The sequence below is a fragment of the Bombyx mandarina genome, chromosome 23 (assembly GCF_030267445.1).
Source record: "Bombyx mandarina strain Sakado chromosome 23, ASM3026744v2".
Taxonomy (NCBI): Eukaryota; Metazoa; Arthropoda; class Insecta; order Lepidoptera; family Bombycidae; genus Bombyx; species Bombyx mandarina.
Window position 1 is genome coordinate 20,202,473 of NC_143229.1, and position 12,641 is coordinate 20,215,113.

Here is a 12,641-nt window from a genome sequence, read left to right on the forward strand (position 1 = left end):
CACCACCCTGCTGCGTTTTTCTGCCGTGAGTAGTAATGCGTTTCGGTGAGGCAGCCGTTGTACTCTACAAACTGAGACCTTAGAACTCGAGGTGGGTGACGGCATTTACGTTGTAGATGTCCACGGGCTCCGGTAATCACAGCAGGTGGGCCGTAAATTCGTCCACCCATATGAATAATAAAAAAAATTAATTTCGTAGAGTATTTTTTGTACGTAAATTCACAAGCTTACATGCTATAATAATTATTATACGTCTGACAAAAATAAAATACCACATAAACTTGAAGGCTTTAGAAGTCGTCGTGGCCTAAAGGATAAGACGTCAGGTGCATTCGTATGTAGCGATGCACCGGTGTTCAAATCCCGCAGGCGGGTACCAATTTTTCTAATAAAATACGTACTCAACAAATGTTCACGATTGACTTCCACGGTGAAGGAATAACATTGTGTAATAAAAACCAAACCCGCAAAATTATAATTTGCGTAATCACTGGTGGTAGGACCTCTTGGGAGTCCGCACGGGTAGGTACCACCACTCCGCCTATTTCCGCCGTGAAGCAGTAATGCGTTTCGGTTCGAAGGGCGGGGTAGCCGTTGTAACTATACTGAGACCTTAGAACCTATATCTCGAGGTGGATGGCGCATTTACGTTGTAGATGTCTATGGGCTCCAGTAACCACTTAACACCAGGTGGGCTGTGAGCTCGTCCATCCATCTAAGCAATAAAAAAAAAAACTTGAGGGCAAAAATTAATTGTTAACTTAGTTTTAGAACTAAAACGATTTGCAGTTACAATACGGAAATAAAACAGAGTATCATTATAAATGTATTAATATATTATTATATAAAATGAATAATCACAATACAAAACCTTATTAACAGATTTGCTTAAACATCAACAGATGTTGTAAAAATGTCGTGTTCTCAAAGGCGTTGATTTTTTTATTTTTAGGTAATACGAAAAATTAGGAAATTATTATTTTAAATAACAATAATAATGGGTAAGGGTTTTTAGCAAATGAATGAATTTGATATTATTTTATTTGACGGTTGGTACTTCTAACGGCGTCCCATTTAAATGTATTCAAGATATGTTGAATGGTTTTTGAGTTATTTTAATTAACTTCGACAACAATCATGAACTCAGTTTATTTTGTTAAAGTCTTAACGCTGTTTCTCTCAACTTGGCAAAGCGGGGGCGCTGACCCGGCGCTTCGTTGAATTTCCATTGCGCGGTAAATAAAAACATTACTGAACACATTTTTTCTTAATGTTTTTTATGACTATCGTGTTACGGTATTACCGGCGGTTTTCGATTAACGGTTCCGTCTTATAACCAGCTTCATTTGACATTTAAATAAGTATTTATAAATTTTAAGTTAAATTAAATTAGGTGCTTCTTATGCTATATTCCCGCGCCGTTTCTGCGAATAAGAATGCGACAGGAACCAAGCGAAGATGATCGAGATGAACTGGAATCAGACAATTTTAGGTTAGTGCAATGTTGATAGGTGTTTCGACTTTATGGCGGGAACGCGAGATGTGGAGCTGTGTGATTTGTTTTATTTTGTCTTTTTAGTGTTTCTTGAGGTTTAAATGTGTAATAACGGTGGTTTATTAACCGTTTAATATCGGTGAAAGTGCACAAATGTGGCAAAATTAAACAAAGACGCTGGACATTAATTCCTGGGGATCCTCCAAAAAGTCCACTGAAAAAATCTCAGTAAATGACAACCATTTTACTGAGATTATATTTCATCCCATATCATATCATATCATCTCATCTCGTTTCATTTCATTTCACTCCATATTATCATTTTTCATAAAAATAAGAATGTGGATTGAAAAAAGATGTGACTTAGGGGTCTTAGTTACTAGGTCATAGAATCCCTTTAAAAAACATAGGTTTTTTAGTTGTCGAAGCTCGTAGGCTACGTGAGATCGATCAATTAGGCTGTATAACGATTGTCCCGCCCTTAGGACCAATAAGTTAACTGCTTCGTGACAGAAATGATTTTTTATCATTATTACTCGCTTGGTACCTAAATTGGCTCCTTAGAGGCGTCTTAAAAAGACTTGAATGGACTGTTTTAAAGAGGATAGGCGATAGAAGGATGTGAGTGCTGAGATGATATATGGTAGGTATGATCCGAGGAGATCGGAATGGAAACGCAGGACATGCTATGTCAACACCACACAGTGGAGGACAAGGGCACGAAGGGACAGAGGAATTTCTTGATGGCTCGTCTAACTGTCGCGGTTTCGATTGCCATCTCGCGAACCCTCGTCCTCTTAAGTAATTAGTAAATATTATTTACTTAGAAAACATTGAATAGATAGCGGCTTGGCTGTGCCCCCATGAGCGATGGTGACTCACCTTAAAGTGAGCGGTATGCCTCCAACGACACTAGCACCCCCGTCGAGTCGAACCGGGGTAAAATCGCATTGGCTTAACTCGGGCCTCTTATCCTTTAGGCCACGGTTCCAAATATGTTGCGATTAGTGCTTAGGGCTTAAGCGAATCTAATTACCTCAAGAAAGATGATAATGATCAGAACGCTGCCGATGGCCCCACCGAAGGTTTCGAAGTAATCAATCAGTCGAGTGGTGCAGCCGGGGAACGCGTTGGGGGCATAGCAGGTGTTGTCAACGGGGCTGGCGCAGCACGAGGGCGGCAGCTGTGACAAGATACCGTCGTACGAAGAGGGGCCGGTTGTTCCACAGCAATTGAACTGAAATTCAAAGAAGTTAAAATGATCGCCAGAAGAAGGAATCTTGAAGAATGCGGGCAGGATGACGGAGTAAATAGAATCCGGTATTAGTTTTTTTTTATTGCTTAGGTGGGTGGACCAGCTCACAGCCCACCCGTTGTTAAGTGGTTACTGGAGCCCATAAACGTCTACAACGTTAATGCGCCACCCACCTTGAGATATAAGTTCTAAGGTCTCAAGTATAGTTACAGTCAAGTATAGTTATAGTCAGTAAGTATAGTATAGTTCTAGTCTCAAGTATAGTTATAGTCAAGTATAGTTTGCTAAATATTGCCGATACTGCGAGTGTGTACGGTCAGGTCAACTTGTCGAAATCCAGCGGTAACACTCGATGGACTAGAGAGAAGGTAGACACGAATTTGTCTGCTCCTAACAACCCGCATACTTGTGAAGAAGGTAATTAGACTGCGATCAATAGAGATGAAATGAGATAAAGTCTTTGTAACATTCCGATTATAAAGAAAGTTCTTACTAGAGCTTCCATGACGTGATATACGTCTCTTAAGCTGCTCGTGTTGAACGCTGTGGTCACCCAGCTGGTTATTGTGCTGGTGACGTCGGACAGAAAACCGAATACCACGATAGCCAGGTAGATCTTCACGGCCACCAGTATCACCATGAATATGGAGTACTGAAATAAATAAAAACCCAAGTAATGTTGTGTAGATCTCTCAACTAGATCTAGGCTGGATCTGTGTCTGTTTGTGTACGAGAAGAGCTCGGGATCAGTACAGAGCTGCAGAGAACTGTGTCTGTAGTAGTGTAGTATAGGACTAGAGGCTAGATGTAGGTCGGATCTGTGTCTGTTTGTATACGAGAAGAGCTCGGGATCAGTACAGAGCTGCAGAGAACTGTGTCTGTAGTAGTGTAGTATAGAACTAGAGGCTAGATGTAGGTCGGATCTGTGTCTGTTTGTATACGAGAAGAGCTCGGGATCAGTACAGAGCTGCAGAGAACTGTGTCTGTAGTAGTGTAGTATAGAACTAGAGGCTAGATGTAGGTCGGATCTGTGTCTGTTTGTATACGAGAAGAGCTCGGGATCAGTACAGAGCTGCAGAGGACTGTGTCTGTAGTAGTGTAGTATAGGACTAGAGGCTAGATGTAGGTCGGATCTGTGTCTGTTTGTGTACGAGAAGAGCTCGGGATCAGTACAGAGCTGCAGAGAACTGTGTCTGTAGTAGTGTAGTATAGGACTAGAGGCTAGATGTAGGTCGGATCTGTGTCTGTTTGTATACGAGAAGAGCTCGGGATCAGTACAGAGCTGCAGAGGACTGTGTCTGTAGTAGTGCAGTATAGGACTAGAGGCTAGATGTAGGTCGGATCTGTGTCTGTTTGTATACGAGAAGAGCTCGGGATCAGTACAGAGCTGCAGAGAACTGTGTCTGTAGTAGTGTAGTATAGAACTAGAGGCTAGATGTAGGTCGGATCTGTGTCTGTTTGTATACGAGAAGAGCTCGGGATCAGTACAGAGCTGCAGAGAACTGTGTCTGTAGTAGTGTAGTATAGAACTAGAGGCTAGATGTAGGTCGGATCTGTGTCTGTTTGTATACGAGAAGAGCTCGGGATCAGTACAGAGCTGCAGAGGACTGTGTCTGTAGTAGTGTAGTATAGGACTAGAGGCTAGATGTAGGTCGGTTCTGTGTGTTTGTATACGAGAAGAGCTCGGGATCAGTACAGAGCTGCGGAGGACTGTGTCTGTAGTAGTGTAGTATAGGACTAGAGGCTAGATGTAGGTCGGATCTGTGTCTGTTTGTATACGAGAAGAGCTCGGGATCAGTACAGAGCTGCAGAGAACTGTGTCTGTAGTAGTGTAGTATAGAACTAGAGGCTAGATGTAGGTCGGATCTGTGTCTGTTTGTATACGAGAAGAGCTCGGGATCAGTACAGAGCTGCAGAGGACTGTGTCTGTAGTAGTGTAGTATAGGACTAGAGGCTAGATGTAGGTCGGATCTGTGTCTGTTTGTGTACGAGAAGAGCTCGGGATCAGTATAGAGCTGCAGAGGACTGTGTCTGTAGTAGTGTAGTATAGGACTAGAGGCTAGATGTAGGTCGGATCTGTGTCTGTTTGTGTACGAGAAGAGCTCGGGATCAGTACAGAGCTGCAGAGAACTGTGTCTGTAGTAGTGTAGTATAGGACTAGAGGCTAGATGTAGGTCGGATCTGTGTCTGTTTGTATACGAGAAGAGCTCGGGATCAGTACAGAGCTGCAGAGGACTGTGTCTGTAGTAGTGCAGTATAGGACTAGAGGCTAGATGTAGGTCGGATCTGTGTCTGTTTGTATACGAGAAGAGCTCGGGATCAGTACAGAGCTGCAGAGAACTGTGTCTGTAGTAGTGTAGTATAGAACTAGAGGCTAGATGTAGGTCGGATCTGTGTCTGTTTGTATACGAGAAGAGCTCGGGATCAGTACAGAGCTGCAGAGAACTGTGTCTGTAGTAGTGTAGTATAGAACTAGAGGCTAGATGTAGGTCGGATCTGTGTCTGTTTGTATACGAGAAGAGCTCGGGATCAGTACAGAGCTGCAGAGGACTGTGTCTGTAGTAGTGTAGTATAGGACTAGAGGCTAGATGTAGGTCGGTTCTGTGTGTTTGTATACGAGAAGAGCTCGGGATCAGTACAGAGCTGCGGAGGACTGTGTCTGTAGTAGTGTAGTATAGGACTAGAGGCTAGATGTAGGTCGGATCTGTGTCTGTTTGTATACGAGAAGAGCTCGGGATCAGTACAGAGCTGCAGAGAACTGTGTCTGTAGTAGTGTAGTATAGAACTAGAGGCTAGATGTAGGTCGGATCTGTGTCTGTTTGTATACGAGAAGAGCTCGGGATCAGTACAGAGCTGCGGAGGACTGTGTCTGTAGTAGTGTAGTATAGGACTAGAGGCTAGATGTAGGTCGGTTCTGTGTGTTTGTATACGAGAAGAGCTCGGGATCAGTACAGAGCTGCGGAGGACTGTGTCTGTAGTAGTGTAGTATAGGACTAGAGGCTAGATGTAGGTCGGATCTGTGTCTGTTTGTATACGAGAAGAGCTCGGGATCAGTACAGAGCTGCAGAGGACTGTGTCTGTAGTAGTGTAGTATAGGACTAGAGGCTAGATGTAGGTCGGATCTGTGTCTGTTTGTATACGAGAAGAGCTCGGGATCAGTACAGAGCTGCAGAGGACTGTGTCTGTAGTAGTGTAGTATAGGACTAGAGGCTAGATGTAGGTCGGATCTGTGTCTGTTTGTATACGAGAAGAGCTCGGGATCAGTACAGAGCTGCAGAGGACTGTGTCTGTAGTAGTGTAGTATAGAACTAGAGGCTAGATGTAGGTCGGATCTGCGTCTGTTTGTATACGAGAAGAGCTCGGGATCAGTACAGAGCTGCAGAGGACTGTGTCTGTAGTAGTGTAGTATAGGACTAGAGGCTAGATGTAGGTCGGATCTGTGTCTGTTTGTGTACGAGAAGAGCTCGGGATCAGTACAGAGCTGCAGAGGACTGTCTGTAGTAGTGTAGTATAGGACTAGAGGCTAGATGTAGGTCGGATCTGTGTCTGTTTGTGTACGAGAAGAGCTCGGGATCAGTACAGAGCTGCAGAGAACTGTGTCTGTAGTAGTGTAGTATAGGACTAAAGACTAGATGTAGGCCGGATCTGTGTCTGTTTGTGTACGAGAAGAGCTTGGAGTCAGTACAGAGCTGTACTTACGGTTATCAGCATACATCTTGATTCCTTTACCGCTCCACAACACGCTAGGAATGCAATGATGAATATGATGCATCCGAGGACGATTATCCCTATGGGCAAAGCGTTGACTGGTAGAATATCTTGAAGATCCCGTAGATTTATTAAGACGGCCACTCCAAGACCTATAATAGCTAGACCTGCCAACTGTGAAAGGGGAGAGGTTATTACTCGACCGCTTTGAGAACTCATGTTTGCGAGTTTATTTGTTTTTTTTTATAGATGGGTGGACGAGCTCACAGCCAACCTGGTGTTAAGTGGTTACCGGAGCCCATAGAGATCTATAACGTAAATGCCACCACCCACCTTGAGATGTGAGTTCTAAGGTCTCAGTATAATTACAACGGCTGCCCCACCCTTCAAACCGAAACGCACTACTGCTTCACGGCACAAATAGGCAGGGTGGTGGTACCTCCTGCCGACCGAGAGGGCTGGTGGTCGTGGCGCCGACGACCGCCAGTCCGGCGTCCCGAGGGGGAGGGTGATGGGAGAGATGTGCTCCGCACTAAACATTTCACTTTCCCCCCCCCTGCCTTTTCATGAGTTCTGTCTCATGTGAGATTTGGACGTTGGTTGTTGAGCGACAGGAGGTTTTTGCCCGGTTCGACTCCGACATGCTTCGCCCGCCGTCCCCAGTGGAAGGCGGAAGTCCGGCGATTTCCTCGTGACCAAAAAAGAAAAAGGGTAGTGGTACCTACCCGTACGGGCCCACAAGAGGACTTACCACTAGTAATTACGCAAATTATAATTTTGCGGGTTTGAGTTGTAATACACGATGTTATTCCTTCACCGTGGAAGTCAATCGTGAACATTTGTTAAGTACGTGTATTTCGTTACGAAAATTGGTACCCGCCTGCGGGATTAGAACATCGTTGCATCGATAGATACGAATGCACCGGACGCCTTATCCTTTAGGGCACGACGACTTCTATCTTGTTCCACCATAACTTTTAAATGCCTAGACAACTTTGGATTTGTGTAACGTTATTATCTATAATTAAATCCCGCGTGACATTGGCTCGATCTTTTTTTTCTCTCTTAACTTATTTTATATTTGGTTTATTCTTTAATTCACTATCAAAACTATTTAGTCTTTAATTTATTTTAAAATCTTCAATTGCAATTATTTCTAATAATTATTGTATCGTGATCATAAGTAACTCATTTTTATGTATTTTATTTTGATCTAAAAGATCGGCTTATTAAAAATTAAAACCGCAAAACTATAATTTGCGTTATTACTGGTGGTATGACGTTTTGAGTCCGCGCGGGTAGGTACCACCGCCCTGCTTATTTCTGCCGTGAAGCAGTAATGCGTTTCGGTTTGAAAGGTAGTGCAGCCGTTGTACAGTTAAAACTGAGACTTAGAACTTATGTCTCGAGGTAGGTGGAGGTAGGAGCCGTGAACTCGCCCACTCACCTCAGCAATAAAATTAAAAAAATATTTCCACACATCAACAACCGGACACCGTCGGTCTATCGAGCAATTTCGCACGTCCGGTGGATCCTCCACAACTCTTTTTAGAAAAAAGTCAGTAATCATCAATTACTTACCGAAAAAACAAGGTTGGCGATGAAGAGTACATATTTAGCTATAAACTCGGGGCAACACATTGTTCTTAGATGTTTTCTAAATTGACTTTTATCGTTGAACCACTTTTATCGAATGTTTGTACTGAAATGGCACAAACGGATAACGCTTAATTGTAGATAAGATAACTTTATATCTGATGGACTAAATCGCGGGCCTGGTTTCGGTTGTATAATCAGCCCCCGCGGGTCGGAGGAGCTCGGGCAGCTGTTAGCAAATCCCACCCCTCCTGGCTGAGCCTTTGCTCGCTCACCTGTCCTGGTGAAACTGGAAAGGCCTCAGGGCAACCAGTAATCCTTAAATCTTAAAGAAAAACATTAAGCTCTCGGCACATAATGCCAATTTTTTTTTTCCTTGCGTAAATGGCTGGACGAACTCATAGTCCACCTGGTGTTAAGTGGTTACTAGAGCCCATAGACAGCTACAACGTAAATGCGCCACCCACCTTGAGATATAAGTTCTAAGGTCTCAGTATAGTTACAACGGCTGCCCCGCCCTTCAAACCGAAACGCATTACTGCTTCACGGCAGAAATAGGCGGGGTGGTGGTACCTGTACCTACCCGTGCGGACTCACAAGAGGTCCTACCACCAGTTTAAATGAAAATATGGATATGGGTTCGTATGCCTCTAACACTGCAATTATTGAATTATAAAAACCTAAATTACTTCGTGCGAATGCTGGAACTCATAGTACTTAGTGGGTTCAGTGGCTCCTGGGCTTTACCAGCGCAGCACCGGAGCAGCGGACATCTGTGTTGTTTAAAACCTTTGCTGTCATAAACAGTACCTTACCAGAGATCGGCTTTCCCACGAGAGCGACTGATATCGATGTGAACTGTATGCTTATCTGCCATCGAAGTTAAGGCAGCCGTTGCATTTAAGTCCCCGGCTAACATCCGTTGCCATGGAGGCTAGTGTCGTCTAGAAACGTAACATACGGAAACACGTGCAACTTATTTCGCGATGTGTTCAAATAATCAGATTTCCTTATATTTGATCTTTGTTTTTTTAATCGTTCCTATTGTTTTACGATTACCGATAAGTGATAAGTCGATGACACGCCCGTCACAGACACTCGCTTCACGAGTGAGCGATGAGTCATTGAAAAATATCTCATTTTTATCGATTCCCCCTGAGTCTCCGCTATGGCTACACACAACATGTGGCCCGGAGCCTGCCACATGAAGCGCGACTGGTCACAAGGAGCCCTCGGGCAGCAGCTTGGCTGTATCCCCCTAGCGTTGCTAGTTCCGAGAGTGACAGTTACTCTTACCATCAGACCGGCTGCTGCTCTACCAACAAAGATATTTGAAAAAAGTGAAGCGTGTATACTTATATATTACAGCATAGCATATCATAGTATTCGCATAGCATTTAATATATAACATAATTAATAGGTGTTATCACGTATGTCCCCCCACCCAGAAACATAGGCTTCTTCATAATTGTAAACTAGGATTAAGATGATAATTAAACATGGAATACAGTATATATACAGAATGTAGTCGTCGTGGCCTAGAGGATAAGACGTCCGGTGCATTCGTGTTGAACGATGCACCGGTGTTCGAATCTCAGGCGGGTACCAATTTTTCTAATGAAATACGTACTCACCAAATGTTCGCGATTGACTTCCACGGTGAAGGAATAGCATCGTGTTATAAAATTCAAACCCGCAAAATTATAATTTGTGTAATTACTGGTGGTAGGACCTCTTGTGAGTCCGCGCGGGTAGGTACCACCACCCTGCCTATTTCTGCCGTGAAGCAGTAATGCGTTTCGGTTTGAAGGGTGGGGCAGCCGTTGTAACTATACTGAGACCTTAGAACTTATATCTCAAGGTGGGTGGCGCATTTACGTTGTAGCTGTCTATGGGCTCCAGTAACCACTTAGCACCAGGTGGGCTGTGAGCTCGTCCACCCATATAAGCAATAAAAAAAAACGCGCAAGAAGACGTTTTCCTTTAACACCTTCCAAAGTACAACATTAGAAAAGGAAATGACTCACTTATCATTTTGATACGGTACTGATGGAGAAAGAGCCCCAAACGTTGGTCCGACCAGATCTCCGAGCAAACCAGCGGACCACTTAGCGCTGCACTGCACACGCCAACTGATCTGAACCGATGGAGGGTGGTAGTCGACAAGCTGAAACGGAGTCACAATCCTCAGCAATCAGGGAGAGATGGAGAAGAAGAAGAAGAAGAAGGTGGAGAATTTGGATCGATTATTTAGAACGCGTTTTACTTGATAATTTAGGTGGGGATGGCGGGCGTAGTCTGCCAGAGTAACCATGATGGTTCAAAGGTCCTTAGGTGACCGCGACCAGCTATCATCGCTCTTCTTAGTTTCATGAGTCAACCATAAAATCTGTCGCAATGGATGTACCTGGGTGCTAGACCACGAAAGCGGTGCTTCAATGAAAAGTGCACGCAGCAAAAATGCGAATGTTGAGCTGGATGCTTGCAGTAACAATAATCTGGAAGTGGAAGATTATCTTTGTGTGGGAATTTCAGGCGAAGAGAGGATGATCGTGTGTCCAAGAAAAGTAGGTAAAAACTAGACGGTAATGTGAGGGATGTATTAAAAAGATTGGGAGGATCTGCAAGAAAATGGTATAAGGAGGATAAGGGAAGATGAAGAAGACGCTTCAAACCAGCAGTCCGTAGACATCATATACGATGTTCGTAGAGCGTCCTGTAGATATTGTATAATAATGCTTTCCAGTAGCTGCTACGGTTGCTTCGTATCTGCACTGCATCAAGAATGATTGCAGAACGCAACGTAGGCTTTATGCTGCCCTTCACAAGCAATGTGTGATATTGCTCGAGCCAACCCTGGCGTAGATGACAGCTGACTCGATCAACTCGCCGCACTGACTCGAGTGCCGTCTCGGGTGGGATTGAACGTCGGGAGAGGGTGATCGATGGGGCCGAGTCGGCAGGTTGAGCCCGTGAGCTTACCTACCATATACGAAAGAATATATACTGCTTATTCAGCAAATTAATAGTGTAACAGAAGAATATGGACAGTACTTATACAAGATGATGGATACTTCGACATGTCTTAATGTCAGCGTCGGCGTTGACTTGTGATATCATGGATGGAAACAAGAGTATTGTCGTCTGGTCAACAAACATGATATTGTTACCATAAATCACGCAGCTCTATAAGCTGCCTCGTTTGTAAATCCTATCCTCCATTATGACAATGACTCCTATAGACACGGTCCGCTGTTCCTTGCTGGATCCGGTGGTAGATTCAGCGAAGTACTGCTCTTGCTAGGGCTGGTGTTAACTCATTCAAACTGAGCTGGCCAGAATAGCCCTTCAACTCCACCACACGCTCCAATACATTTCATGTCATAATTAATAGAACAGTCAGATAACGTAATCAGTACGATCCCCAGAAAACCGATATAATGTTTACTGATAATCATAATTATACGCTTACGCACTGAATTTCCAACAATTTATAGACGGCATATGTTTGTGACAGATACGGCTAATTAGCTCCTGCCTCATTCTAACTGAACTGGTTTGCTTTTATAGAACAAATTAAACTTAAAAGCATTCCAGACATTGGTGTATAGTGAAATGTATTTTTTCGATGTATAGTGAAATGTATTTTTTCGGTATCAACGGTGACTAAGAGATTTTTTATTGCCCTAGTAGGCAGACGAGCATAAGGCCCACCTGATGGTGAATGGTTACCGTCGCCCGTGAACTTTAGCAATGCCAAGGGCAGAGCCAAACCGCTGCCTACCGTAAAGTACTTTTCATGAGTGTCGTTTGAAGAAGAACATGTCGTACCGCTCGGGAAACACCGTGGAGAGGAGCTCAATCCAAAGCCGGATGGTACGTGTCATGAAAGCCTACATACTGTCATACATACTGCATCAGGCCATACCAAACGCTCGATGGTCGGCCGGAGCTCATTCTGATTCGCTCATTGGCGTCAAGAATAGACGGATGTTGCACATTCGCGTGTTAACTTAGCTACCCAACTTTTGTCATTTCTATTTAAAATCATTCATTATTGAGAATTGGATTTTGTATCGCTTTACTTATATTTTTTATGTTTTGAGTCATCATTTCTAAATCCATATTATTTTTATTAAATATTCATTTCGTTGTAAGCGCACTAAAATTAATCATAATATCTGAACTTTATGATCACGAATGTAACTTGTATCTGATTAGATCATATCAGGCGACAGATAACATGGTGCTCCGACGCAATGGCCAGGACTTTAATGAAAAATGTATTTTTGAAGTGAAACTTCTTTAGGCGCATGAGGGTAAACTTTTTACAGATGTAACATCACGCAGGTATGCAACGGAAGTGTCGAGCCCTAGACACGTCCTTACGAATCCATCAGATCCAATAACCTTTGCATTAGACGCCTTCAGCTCTAACACTAGGAGCAGGCTTAGGGACCTCGGTAACCGTACTCGTCGAACTCGACAGAGTTCGCCGTGCAACCTAACCCATGAATCAGCTCGCTGAGTTTCTCGCCGGATCTTCTCAGCGGGTCGCGATTCCGATCCGCTAGTAGATTCATTCGC

The 12,641-nt window shown here is 43.7% G+C and overlaps 1 protein-coding gene across 1 annotated transcript; it reads right to left on the reverse strand.

Moving 5' to 3' along the window:
• Positions 1–878: 878 nt before the first annotated feature.
• LOC114249017 (23 kDa integral membrane protein) lies at positions 879–8,199 on the reverse strand. Its single transcript, XM_089737475.1, has 5 exons — positions 8,040–8,199; positions 6,450–6,632; positions 3,244–3,402; positions 2,532–2,732; positions 879–1,472 (listed from the first exon to the last, which is right to left on the reverse strand). The coding sequence occupies exons 1-5, from the start codon at positions 8,097–8,099 to the stop codon at positions 1,401–1,403; spliced, it is 675 nt and encodes a 224-aa protein (XP_089593601.1). The 5' UTR covers positions 8,100–8,199; the 3' UTR covers positions 879–1,400.
• Between the last annotated feature and the right edge of the window lie 4,442 nt (positions 8,200–12,641).

Coding starts and splice junctions, on each gene's coding strand:
- LOC114249017 (XM_089737475.1), bottom strand. CDS start 8,099: ATGTGTTGCCCCGAGTTTATAGCTAAATATGTACTCTTCATCGCCAAC. Junction 6,633..8,039: donor TCGCCAACCTTGTTTTTTCG/GTAAGTAATTGA, acceptor CCCCTTTCACAG/TTGGCAGGTCTAGCTATTAT. Junction 1,473..2,531: donor TCATTATCATCTTTCTTGAG/GTAATTAGATTC, acceptor GTCTGATTCCAG/TTCATCTCGATCATCTTCGC.